Here is a 13,800-nt window from a genome sequence, read left to right as displayed (position 1 = left end):
ACACCCCTTACTGGCTATGCTTTTGTATCCTCTTTGAGTGCCCAGTTTTGTGCAGCTGGAACACTTCTTGCTCTCCTGGTTGCAGGATAGGGAGGGGTGTGCAAGTGTGTGAAGAAACAAATATCACATTCCCATTTGTTGCTCTGCCCACTTTTGCCCCTGGCCCTGCCCACCACTGGCATGTGGCCCCCAGAAGGTTGCATGGAAGGGAATGTGGCCCTTGGGCTGAAAAAGGTTCCTCAGAACTGGAAGAAAATTCTAGTATTCCCAGTAACTAGGGTGTTGGAAGTGTGGGGCAGGGGGAGAACAGGGATCATCATGTAAGACCCTGTTCTTCACTCGGTTGTACTGACAACAGGAAGTGCCATGACACACAGAGCTTCTCCTATGCGTGTGAAATTATGGAAGTGTTAATTAACATCACAATATTTTCATGCAAGGAAGAGCTGTATGTTCTTAAAAGGATCCCTATTAAGTAATTTTTGCTTTAATTAATTAGCAGACTTCCTTGGAAATGCTCAGCGATGTGTGAAGGCCAATTACATGTAATAACATAAAAAGGGGAAAGGAAACAGGGACAGATTTTTAAACACTAGGCTTGTTAGCCATTGGGTGCATTAATAATACAGTGGTACCTCGGGTTAAAAACTTAATTCGTTCCAGAGGTCCATTCTTAACCCGAAACCATTCTTAACCTGAGGTGCGCTTTCGCTAATGGGGCCTCCCGCTGCCGGCATACTGCCAGCGTGCAATTTCCATTCTCATCCTGGGGCAAAGTTCGCAACCCGAGGTAACTACTTCCGGGTTAGTGGAGTTTGTAACCTGAGGTACCACTGTACAGACAAGAAGACCTCCTTCACCAACCCCTGAAAGTCAGGGGAGCTGGGCAAGAGGGGACTTGGGAGCCCAACCCTGTGTAACGAGCACTGCGACAATGTGGAACTGCTCAACAACAGATCTATCTGGCTTCATTGTGGCCTGCTCAGGCAGTAGTATGTGCTTAAGACTTTTACACTATTTGAAAACTATTTGCTACAAACAAACAAGCTCCAGTGTGATTTTTGTTTCAACAGTAGAGCTGCCACACTTTCAATCCAGGTTACCTACAAAGTTTCAATACAATTTGATACACTTTTCTTTCTTTTTTTGCAAATGCACTGCTTCAGAGTCTTGTGGTAGGTTTTTACATGAAAATGCACTTTGTTATAATCCCTATGATGCAGAAGGAGACACAATGAATGAGTTTTCCCATGCTGTCTCAACTCCACAAGCTCCATAGCACTGAGCCCAACACTCGACCTCTTGCATCTATTCACGTTGACATCTCGCTTTGCCCAGCACTGGTATAAGACAGCCTAGAAGAAAATGTGGCCCTCAGTCTTCACCTCTGACCAACATACCTGTTGTTTTCGAGAGAACAGGGTTCAAATCCCCACATTTGTTTATCACAACACTCAGAATCTGGCTTTCTATGCAACTCGACTACCAAAATTGATCAGATTAATGACACTGCTTACCATTCTACACCATAAGCAAGATTTTTCTGAGCTAAGCAATGAAAATGAAGAACCATAAAACAACAAGCTGTCCTTCAAAGAAGAGCACCAAACTCTACCATTTCACTTGTATGAAATTATTTTTCAACTCATGAAATGTTTCTGGAATTCAAATGTCATCCATACAACGTAATTAGGTAGAGGTGGACCAAATATTGCCTAATGACATCCAGAGGGAAATCATGCATGTGGGTCCAGAAAGTGAGACAAGACAATAGGGCACCCTGGAGGACCCATGTATTTATCCCTTATCTCTCACACACAACCAAGGTGCTTCTGTACCTTGCAGGAAAGAAGGTCACCAAAGAGTCACTCAGTATGCATTCCAACCATTTTTTGGAATAACAGTGCAATCCTCATTGTGCACAATCAGAAGTCCTCAACGGACCTCACTTCCAGGTTAGTGGGGTTAGAACTGCAGCTTGAGGAGCTATTGTAGACTGCTCTCCACCTAACCCCATTAGGTCACTGCTGATCAGGGACTGGCAATGTGGTGACCTCCAGATGGACTCCAACTCCCATCAGCCCCAGCCAATATGGACAACAATCAGAGATAATGGGAGTTGTAGTGCAACGTCTGGAGTACAAAGTGTTGGCTACCTTTAAGCAGGCTGATTTGGTATACAGGTCCACTTAGTGTTAAACAGCCTGTGCTAGTCTGCTGGAGTCACCCGTCCACCCATCTCTGTGTCTTTTTTCTTTTTCTGTAAAAGCAATTAATTTACTAGAGTGCTAGTTTTTTTTCTTCCTCAGCTGCCATGTGATCTCGGCAAAGTCTCGTAAGCCAAAGCAAATACAATTCCACTGATTAAATAGCGTAGCTGTTTATCAAGACAGCAAGTACGCCGTGTGGTTATGCTCCCTTTTCATTATCTCCCATCTGTACTTTTCTAACCTGCTCTGTAACTCAGATAGACCAGTTTCTGATGTGCCCGTCACATGGCAAGAAAAGGAAAGGAACCAGTTTATAAATGTTCTTTTTTTCTGACTGTCACCTGAAGGTTTTCATTCAGATTCAGCAAGTGGCCTCCCAAAACAACACTTTAGCCCATTCAGGGCAGTCATCATAAGTCCTGAATGGCTCCTTAAAATGTTTTGGTGGGTGCTGCTGAATTAATATTGCAATGTACAGGAATGCTTTAACATTGATAAATAGAAACATAAACAAAGAGATGATTTGTAGAACCACTGACAGTCCCCAAGCCAAATTCCAATATAGCTCAAGGAAGTATAATACCCAAAACAAATCCACATGTGAGATGTCAGGAGAAGGGCACTGAAGGCTGCAATCCTATAGCCACTTATCTGGGAGCATGCCACAGTAAACACAATGGGACTAACTTCTTCCGACTAGACATGTAATGGATTGCTTTGTAAGTAAGTCTACCTCCTTAGATTAATTTTTGTTTGAAAAACCTGTGGGTTGTCTTTATCCACTCCAAGGGTGGGCATTTTCAAGGGAAGAGTAACCACAGCTCATGTGGAATGGAAGAGGAAAACAACATACATAAGAGGCAGATTTAAGTTCCAACTGAATATTTCCATTGTTTTCATGCTGTTCCTTTTGTTCTTCTGGTTGTTTCTGGAACACTATTTCCTTTCTGATTTTCCCACAATGTCATTTAAACTTATGGGCTCGGGTGATTTTGTTTCAATGTTTCTGTGGCATCATCATGTCAGAATACTATGGTGACGTCACATGGCTTACCACCACCAATCAGATTAAACAACCGGGTGGGCAAACAGGGCAAAATACAGTAGCCCCTCTTCAGGCATTCTAGCTCACTCATGCAGTGACACAGGAGCAGGAACAGGCCAAGTAGTATCCCCCCTCCTAATATCATGTGTTCTGGGAAGGCCCTCTCCCAGCATCTATGCAAACAGTGAGAACATCTGTAGATGTTTGTACATCCAGCTGTATGGTTGGGGGAGCACCTTCCCAGTAGACATCTACTCTCTATGTGTGGATGCCAGCAGACTGGCTTCTCAATTTGCATCATATTAGAGGCAGGGCTACTGAGTGCAGCCCTGCTCCTATGTTCTTCTATACAGAAGCTAGAAGACCTGAAGAATGTGCTAGAATGGGCACATTCCTGCACAGAAGCAGGAAAATGGTGCCCAGAAGAACAAATAAGTGTGTCTAAAGTTTCCAGAAATGGAAAGTGACTTTCTGCACTCAGGGGTGAGGGTGAAAAATGAGTCATTTTTGCCCCAGCCCTAAAGAAATGTGCATTTCCTCAACCAACCTGGCATTTATCTAACAGTCTTGTGTCAAGTCCAGGGACATGCGAATCCATTTCATTAGCCTGATATATATTGGGTGTAGAATCGACATGGGAGAGTGGCCTTAGATCATAACTCTACAGAAGAACGATGAAAATTCCAGCAGGCCCTGCTAAAATTGACTGCAATATCAGAGCGCATAAAAGCTCATAGAGATGGTTGCTCATTTGCTTTATAGGAGTCATAAAAACATTTCAGAGCTTGAAATGTAAGGGAATGAAAGCATTTCCTCGAGTAAAAGCAGAACCGACTGCAGTAAGAAATGAGGCAAAAAACCTCAATATTTGGATATAAAAATTCAGTTCCCTCTTAGATAAACATTTGCTTTAATGAAGATAGTTTTGCATTTATTAAATACAACATAAAGCACTTATGTACCATGATTCAATGATTTAACATTGCAAGAGAAGCACTTTAACCTATAGATAACTTTAATCAAGTATGCAGTTAATGGCTAAGAAAAAGCTCACAGCAACCTCCATTAAGCATTAAGGTATCAGCAAACTCTCAAGATACAGGGTTGAATCACACAACCATTTACCGCATAGTGGCCTCTGAAAACATTGTGCTGTGGTGCCTCTAACCACACTAATGAACTCATTTTCTGTTGCCCTCAGGCCAAGAATCACCCCACTCCTAAACATGGTAGAAAATTGAGAGAACTGGGTGTGTGGTGACAGCCAGTTTACTGTATAGCCTGAAACTACAAACAATAAACTCTCCATGTGGTTTGTGAACTACTGAGGCCACCTCAGAACTCTATCCTGAGGACATGAAGATATGTTTTAGCCAATCTAGACATTACTTTCACCACAGCGGTCAATGTCCCAGTAGCAAATTTCCTACCTCCCAAATAAATGCTGTGAAGCATTTATTCACCACATGAAACAGGGCCACTGTGCATTACTCAAGGCAATGGTGGCAGCTGGCAGGGCTGTGCAACACACACACACACACACACACACACACACACTCAACTCATGTGCTGAGCGATGCTTAGAAACAGACAAGGTGGGAAGCTTGCATAGGAATGACATTTTGCATACTGAAAGAAAGATTTTCACAATCTCAGAAATGCATCTCCATAGTCCTGAGGTGGCCGAAGCGTGGCTAGTGTAAAATTAATTCTGCAATCATTCATACAATCATGGATATCCAGTTATGTGTTCTGTCTCTCTCCTCACAACACACCAGAAACCTAATGTAGCACATCTGTTACATTATAGGTTTGTTGGAGGGGGGGTTAATTTCAGTTTTCTTACATGTGGTACATAGCAACTAGCACAACCAACTTATTCTGTGTTATTAGAAAAGATATCAGTGAAAAAACATGAGTTACAGAAGGAAGAGGCCAAAGTACCATCGACTCCACCCACTGGCGGAGGAATAGGGCTGCGGGGGAGCGCACTGCTTCCAGCAGCACAATCCTAGTGGGGTGCCATCACGGCTGCCCCCCCCCCCCCGCGCTGGGCACCACACCCCTGCAGGCGGCACGCCACATCCCCAGAATGCGTGTCACGCCCCCAGAACATGTGTTACGCCCCTGCGGGTGGCATGCCACACCCCCAGTATGCATGCCAGCCCCGCCCCCGCCTGTTCTCCACACACCCTGCCAGAGCTTGAAGCTCCGCCACTGACTCCACCTCCCTGCATTTAGATGCTCTTCCCCACCCGCAAGAGGTCAACTGCTGCAATCCAGACTAGTATGTGCCCCAGGTAAAGGTGAGACAGACACAACACAGAGGGAAGACTCCAAACAAGTTCATAGGGAATGAACTTATACTCCACATTTGGGAATCCCAAAGTTAATACCACTATTGAAGAGGAACTTGCTTTGGCTGGACAACACACAACATCCATCAGGAATCCAACTCTGCCTCCTTTGGGAGTTTTTGTTATTTCTCTTCCCTCAATAATAATTTAGAGCTGATTGATTTGAGGCAACCATCAAACATGAGACTCAGTTTCTCAGCCATAAAATAAACAACCACTTCATTATTCTTCAGTTAGGTCACAAATTGAGAGAAATGAATATATATCCTAACATTTCAATTACTGGGTAGTTTGAATTTATATTCTTCTTGTTTTGTTTTTAGCATGGAACCACACCAACTGGGGGGGGGGGGGAGTGAGGAGGAGGGAAGATTAGGAGATATACGATTAATGCTTTAAAAAAGTTTTTTACCTGAAGGCCTTCTATGGCTAATCGAAGCATACTTGGTGTCAGTTTAGAAGCCTGTTTGAAAGTGAAGTTGCTCCAGTCTATAATCAAAACAAATCCATTTACTTGAAGTTCAGGATCCTCAATCATGGCTTCTAAGGAAAGAAGGATGGCGCGCAAAATATCCACCAGTGTGTACCTGCCAACAAAGACAAGATCGCATTAAGCTAGCTAACAATATTCCGATGCTAGAAGAAAAGATATCATTTGCAATCTGCTGTCAAAGTATCCCGTTTGCACATGATAAAGTATGGTAATCACAGTTTCACTATATGTGATCAGATAAATATACAAACCTTTAAGATTGGGGTGACACTGCAGTATTTGTATGAAACATGAAACTATGTGGCTGAGTCTCAATGAGTCCAAGTCAAGTGTCAGGTTTGTACACTCCCACCCCCCTTCTTAGTTTATAGTTTCACTTTTAAAGAGTCTGATCTTAGTTTTGCTTGGCTTGCAACCAACTTTGCCTAGCTTAATAATAGCCCAAGCTTTGAAGTTGGCTTCTTGTAAACTGGCTAGAATATACTGTATTTTAAATTAGGATTCCTGGCTGGTACATAACACTAAGGCAAGAATTTTTAAATATGAAACTAAACTTAGCATAATTCCTTACTCCAGTTTCAGAGGAGGCAGAGGGGGAAGAGAGGGGAGAGTTTGAAAGCCCAGCACTTTGTTCAGGCTCACTGAGCCTCATCCACATAGGAAGGTGTTTACACCTAGTCAGACCATTGGCCTAGCTTAGTACAGTGGTACCTCAGGTTAAGTACTTAATTTGTTCCATTCTTAACCTGAAACTGTTCTTAACCTGAAGCACCACTGTAGCTAATGGGGCCTCCTGCTGCCACTGCGCCGCTGCTGCACGATTTCTGTTCTCATCCTGAAGCAAAGTTCTTAACCCGAGGTAATATTTCTGGGTTAGCAGAGTCTGTAACCTGAAGCGTATGTAACCTGAAGCATATGTAACCTGAGGTACCACTGTACTAGGTTCAAGGGTCTGGCAACCAGGGCCCCCAGGATGCAATTGGACTTTGCTCCCATCAGCCACAGCCAGCTGGCCAACTATCAGGGATGGTGCAAACAATATCCAGAGGTTTCCCATCCCTTTCTCATCTGTACTGACTGGCAGTGGCTCTCAAGGATTTGGGGAAGTAATCTTTCCCAACCTACTTGGAGATGCCAGGGATTGAATCTGGAATTCTTTGCATGCAAAGTGTATGCGCTACCACTGAGCTATGTTCCTTCAGCATGTTTTTCTATGCCTCTCCATGATTTACCTACTGTGGAATCTTCATTAGCTAGCTAACAATACTGGCTGCAGTCCTGCTCCCTGTTGAGTTGCTTAAAGCTCATGGAAGTCAATTGGATTCTTGAAGCGTAACTGTTTTCAGGTTTGCAGCCATTAACTTTAAAAAGAACAGAGCATTAAAAGAACCTGTTCATCCAGAAAGACCTATTAAAAGTACTTAAAAATAGCAGTCAATATGCAATCTCTGTGGGATACCTTGGTTTTCTTAAGTGGCCTTCTCCTTGCCTTACATGGCATTGAGATAAGGACGCTTCATTTTGCACCACCACTGATGAATAATAATATCCACTACAGGACACAATTTAAGGCAGCAATTTTTTTATAAAAAAAAATAGCTCAGTGATAAACCAGGGCCAAAGCTAGGTTTGAAGAGGCATGAGCAAAATGCCCTCTGTGTCTCCCTTCTCATGTTGCTGGATCCCTCAGGCATATCTGAAAATGGATGGGCAGTCGCAAGGATGATTGAGAGCTGGCATTTAAATTTCTAGCAATGCTCCGAAGTGCCCAACATAATGTTAGTCCAGAATGTCCTGGGAAGTGTAAATGGCAGCCGACAAACCCAGCAACTGGTGTTAGAATACCAGGTCTTGATTCCAGACTTGGCTAAGACATCCGAACCATTAGCCCCATGATTCATTGTAGGAATCACAAATTGTAAGCTTTTGTTTTCAAAGCGGCAGCATCAAGCAAATTATGATGAAAGACATCTGCATTGAAGTCTTCCCACAGAAGGAACTATTTGCATAAATTCACCCTAGACTTGCAATATCCAACATTTCACCTCATCCTTATCGTTATTTATGTTGACAGCACAGTAAGGCGGATGAATGTAAACTTGAAGTTCCATCACAGGCTCGTGACAGATTACATTAACGTATTCTCCTGAGTGATGAAACACAACACATGCTCCATTCTGAAATAGACCTTAAGGACTTAAATGTTATGTTTGAAGTAGAGCTGAAACGAAGTTTTTCTCAAATTTGAAATTTGCCAACATTTTAGAGTTTGAATTCTGAAAAATTCCCAAGTGCTCTGTTCTGAGGGACACTTAAATTTGCAATCCTGTAAATCTCTTTGAAGGAAATGTAGTGCTTTTACAACTACCACCACATCAAAAACTATCCATGAGAGGACTGTTTGTGGAGCAGGGAGGACTGGGTCAACATGCATTCAGATTTCTGTGTACAAACTGAGTTTGGAGAATATGCTTCAGGATCCTCCAGCCCCAGAGTTTGTTTCAGAGCTAAATCAAACTTGCTGACTTTGGGAGTGCCTATAAAATATTTACCCAATCCATTTCAATGACTTATCAAGTGATTAAAAGTAAGCAGTAGACTCCCTGGAAAAGACCCTGATGTTGGGAAAGATGGAGGGCACAAGGAGAAGGGGACGACAGAGGACGAGATGGTTGGACAGTGTTCTCGAAGCTACAAACATGAGTCTGACCAAACTGCGGGAGGCAGTGGAAGACAGGAGTGCCTGGCGTGCTCTGGTCCATGGGGTCACGAAGAGTCGGACACAACTAAACGACTAAACAACAACAACAACAGTATGTATGTTGCCACATATGAAGTTATGTGTAATTTCCCAAAGGCCACTGTAGGGTGTCTGTAAGTCAAAATTAGACCCAATTTAAGTAAGAGTAACCTCTTCCTTCTCCATCTTCAAGTTTTCTCAAATAAATAGCAAATGATGTCAAGAGCTGAAAAAGCAAGTTGCCTTTCAGTAACATAGAGAAAATTTGCATTAGCATGCCAGTAAATTAAATTCTGTTTTATATCCAGCTGCCTTCACTGAAACCTAGTTTTCTTATAGTGTCTCATGGGTCACATTTATGTACTCAGTAGTGTATAACTAATTTCTAAAGATAATCTGAGATCCATGATTAATGTAACTGTGCTTAATGCCCCCTATTTATGCATGCTGTTAGAAAACCACTGTTTATCCCATTTCTAAAATGTTGTATGCCTTAAGAAAAGAGACACAATTACGCATCTGTAAAGTGGTTGTAGCACTTGTGTGATATAAGCAAAATTAACTCTTACCGTTGCCAACTCTCAAAACATATTTAAAAGTAAATGCACATACTGAGGCTGCAATCTTATGCACACTTACCTGAAAGTAATCCCCAACATGAACAAAATGGGCTTCCTTCTGAGCAAAGATATATAAGATTGTGCTATTGTTATTTTCACACTGATACAGCATGGGGTTGTACCAGTGTAAATGATAAACTATTGACAGAGTAGAATTTCCTTTTGGAAAGGCTTAATTTACAAATTATGCTTCAGCAGGTTTTAACCAGGGCTGTGCCTATTTCATGGTTATGTGCAATTGCAGGAAAAGCTCAAAACTGACACTACAGAATCCAGCATCCTGATGATCTCATCTTTACCTTTTTAATTAACCCCCCCCCCATCACCTTGTGATGGTGGCAGTGTTTAACATCAACCCCTGGGTGTAACTGCCTTCCCCCCCCCCCAAAGTGTAAGTGCTTATAAGCAAATATGGCTTCCTTGTGTTTCTGTTTCTGCTGTCATTTTGACAAGATATGTATTGTTCCCTATGCTCTATGTACAATCATTTGTATTACATGTATTAGTTTGATAAATGGAAGGGTTTGAATGAAAATTCAGAACTAGGTTAGTATGATTTATTTTCTACTACACTTCACCTCATGCCTCCTACCGTCTCAGTTCAGTTCCTGCATCTGATTAATACAGCTGTTGTCAATGAAAACCTATGCCATAATAAGGCCTATTTTGTTGTTTTACTGTTCCTGTTGAAGATGGAGCCAAACACTAATTCTGTTCCCTTCTCCATCCATTCAGTATATACATGAGAGAATGAGCAAACGTGAACAATCGCAGCACAGAACATGTAACTGAAGGTTGTTAATGCCTAGTAATTCCTGCCCTCCAAAACCTTGGGCAAAGGCCTTTGCCAGACCTGATAGCCAATACCCTTTTAATTGTAGAGGAGGAGTGGGAAACCTGTGACCCTACATATGTTGTTTGACTCCAGTGTCCATCAACCCAAAACAGCGTGGCCACTTGTCAGGGATGATGGGAGTTTAGTACAGCAACATTTAGAGGGTCACAGATTCCCCATCACTGCCCTAAAGCATATCCATCCCCAGCACATCAGAGATTCCAGTGGGTTAAACCAGGCTGGTCCCTTGCCTGTGCTCACACACACCAGACAATGGAAACTGGGACCAGTCTGGGCCAGGAAGTTTGCATGCTCTGGAGACTTGATGGAGCCTTGCAGGATTTTATGAGAATAAAGGCATTTCTTTGGGGATGAATATTCAATTTCCTGCTACAAGATATTTTTAGGACTACTCTGCTTTTGCATTTGCATTATCATTTCACTACATTTTAAGCAACTGATGTTCATTGCCTGGAAAGGCATCTGATAAATTTGAGGATAAATAGATTTACTGGCAGGAGTCATGGAGTTTGCCTCCTAGATAAAGTCCTTGCTTTTCCAAGGTACCTGCAAGAGGGTTGGATCAAGTGCATAGGGTGCTCCTTGTGGGCTCAATAACATTGTGACAGAGTGCTTAATCAGCATGTGTGCAGCACTTATCTCAGCTGAGTTCCATCAACTTCCACTGAACCAAGCTGGTAGAATAACAAGTCAGAGTTCAAATTTTCTGTCCCACTATGATTGGCTCCCACATTTCATTGGTATCATCTGAAATTATATATCACAATGGGTAATTTCCATCATGCAGACACCAAGAGAAGTGGAATGTTGTCTTAGGAAATACCTCTATCTTCTGGGCAACCCATGTTGATACAGAAGTTCAGGCTTTGCTGCTACAACATGGAAGATGACCAGAGGGAAACACTATTAAAATTACCTCCAAACTGGGGCAAATTCTGAGTAATTATGGGTTGAATAGTGTAGGACCAGGACCTGAGAGACTATGGTTGACATGCAAATAAGCACTCCTGAACGTCATCCTCTGTTTGTGTCCCAGCTGACTGCTTATTTCACAGAAGCAGGCAAAACTGCATTGGATAAATATGTTAGTGACAGGACAAACGGCCAACACTTTTGCTCCTTTACAGGCATCACAGCTCTTGTCGCAGAAAGATATTAAAGGTGGTATATCAAGACCATCCCTCTTCCCCTACTGAGCAGGATCTCTACAATGCCTTAGTCAACAGCCCTCCAAGTGAAGGATCCAAGACAAAAGAATAAGTTTCCATTCATCGTTCCCCTCTCCAACATTTTATGGCCCAATGCAAATGTGAACCTAAGAATGTTGGTTCTCCCTGTCTCTGAGCTCTGCGTTTGGAAAGAATTTGAAGGACACGACACCTATCAAACCACCCCACTGTGACAGGACATCTGGATCATCAAAATTGCAATTTGCCACACGGAGAACCCAGGACAAAACAAGATGCCTTACGCCCAGCATTCTGCTGGCTCGGAAAGGAATATTAACATCATTACATCACTGAGGCCAAACGGGATTTCAGTTTGCTATGATAAGGTGACATTTCTAGATTGCAGCACGATGGTAAATTCAGGCGAGTGTCTCATCTGACCCCAGCTGCCCACAACCAAAACTCTTATGTTTACCTGCTTTGGTCCCAGTTGGCAGCAAACAGAACCAGGATCTTCCTGCCGTAGTGATCAAGGTTAGCCAGTCCTCCTGGGAAGCCATCCTTGAGTGCCTGCTTGATGCCTGGGTCCGTGGCTTTGAAGCTCTTGAACATATCGAGGTTCTGCTGGCGGTACTCAAAGTACTGGGCCAACAAGCGAAACGCCTCAAAATGCTGGAACTTCCTGGCCCGAAGGAAGCGGAGAATGAAGGCGTCGTCCGTGCGGAGAAAGCCAATGTCTGGCCGGGTGATGACCATGTCCCGCACCTCCTGGATGTCCTGGTGCAGGGTGTCCGGGTTTTCGTTCAGTTCCAGCCGGGCTTTCTCCAGCGTCTTTGGGGACAGGCCTGCCTGCAAATGAGTCATTGTGCCACTCCGTCCAGTACTCCTCTTAAGTAAAAAGGGAGACAGCCCCTAATGCCACAAAGTCTGTTCTTCTTTCCAAAAAAAAAGAGAGGGGAGTTCCTTATTTCCCTTTCCAGAACCGACAAGTTTGGTGCTCCTTTGCCTCACAGCATGAACCTCTCCGAAGCAAAAACCCTGATGTCGTCCAGTGTGCACAACCCGCTCAGCTCCTGTTTCCCCTTTCCATCTCACGGTGGCCCGTTCACAGTGACTCCACTCAGCTGCTGCTTTTCTTCCTCGCCCTCAAATTTCCACCCTTCCCACACCCACTAACAGCTCAAAGCTGCAGTATAACTATACCTTGCATATAACCGAACCCCCAATTGCTATCCTTCCACTGCAATTGCTTGTTGATTGACAGAAATAATGGCTTTGGCACGGCCCAAGTAGATGGAGCTGGTATTCTTTATAGCCTGGCTCCGGCAATGGTGCTCCCTGCCTCCCTCCCACACAATATTGTCCTTTGGGTTAACTAGTCATGTTGGCTGGATCACCAGGTTCCCTGATCAGCAGGTACTGTTAAAGCAACATGATGGCAGAGAGGAAGGCCAAACAGCTGCTGTACAGTGACTTTCCCCAAGCTGGGGGCAATCAGTACTGGATATCTCTCTCCTCCCCCTCCCCCCACCACCCCTGTCTTCAGATATTCCCACCTCACTCCTCTGTGCAAACCAGTGATCTCACCCTTGGTACTGGTGCAATGGAGACAGCAAGAAGAGCTGTATCAATAAATCAGGTGGCAATGCAATGTTTCCACCAGGGACTTCCTCTCTCCCGCAAAATAAGAAACTCAGATCCTCGTGGATTTAGAAGTCAGTGCGTGACAGGGTGCTAAGGGCATGCAACTGGTCCGCTGAAGGGTGCTTCTTTAAAAAAATAAAAATAAAAACCCGAGGTTCTTTTTTGCACCCCCACCCCACCCCTTTTAGCCCATGGAGCTTGGGATGGATTCGCCCTCCCCCCACCCACCCCAGTTCCCCTCCTACGTACACAGTGATCTCATCCACTACCAGCAAGACTGTCGCATGGCCCTCTCGCTCGCTCCCAGGTCTTCTCAGGAAGGGGGTAAAAATATCCTCCAGGTCCTTTCCTCCCCACCACCCGCCCCGCTCCCCGCGAGGACAGACAGAGTCGCAGGACCAGAGAGGATTCAGTCGCCTCGCAACAGAACAGCCATCCGCCAGGAGAAAGGCATCCGGGGCGAAAAGGGAACAGCCAAGTAATCCGCACCAGCAAAGCAGGCTGCAAAGCCACACAAGGCAATGCGGCACCTTCCGGCATCCATCAGCTACGGCAGCTCCCTGAGATGGGAAGCAGTGGCGAGGAGCGCGGTCAGACGAGCCAAGGACATGCCCATGTGGGTCTCCTGCTCCTCCTCGCCCTCCTGCCCAGATGCCGGCGCCGTCC

The 13,800-nt window shown here is 44.2% G+C and overlaps 1 protein-coding gene across 1 annotated transcript in view; it reads right to left on the bottom strand.

Moving 5' to 3' along the window:
* Nucleotides 1–13,357, bottom strand: part of CLVS2 (clavesin 2) — a 34,470-nt gene extending 21,113 nt beyond the window's left edge. Inside the window, exons 1-2 of the mRNA XM_080999752.1 lie at nucleotides 11,966–13,357; nucleotides 6,025–6,199 (exon numbers count right to left, since the gene is read on the bottom strand). Of these exons, the coding sequence (XP_080855878.1) occupies nucleotides 6,025–6,199; nucleotides 11,966–12,354 (564 nt within the window). The 5' untranslated portion in view covers nucleotides 12,355–13,357. The remainder of the gene's footprint in view (nucleotides 1–6,024; nucleotides 6,200–11,965) is intronic.
* Between the last annotated feature and the right edge of the window lie 443 nt (nucleotides 13,358–13,800).

This window comes from Podarcis pityusensis, assembly GCF_964106645.2.
Source record: "Podarcis pityusensis genome assembly, chromosome: 3".
NCBI classification, from domain to species: Eukaryota; Metazoa; Chordata; class Lepidosauria; order Squamata; family Lacertidae; genus Podarcis; species Podarcis pityusensis.
Note: the sequence above shows the minus strand (reverse complement) of the source record. Positions and strands in the feature narration are given on the sequence as shown.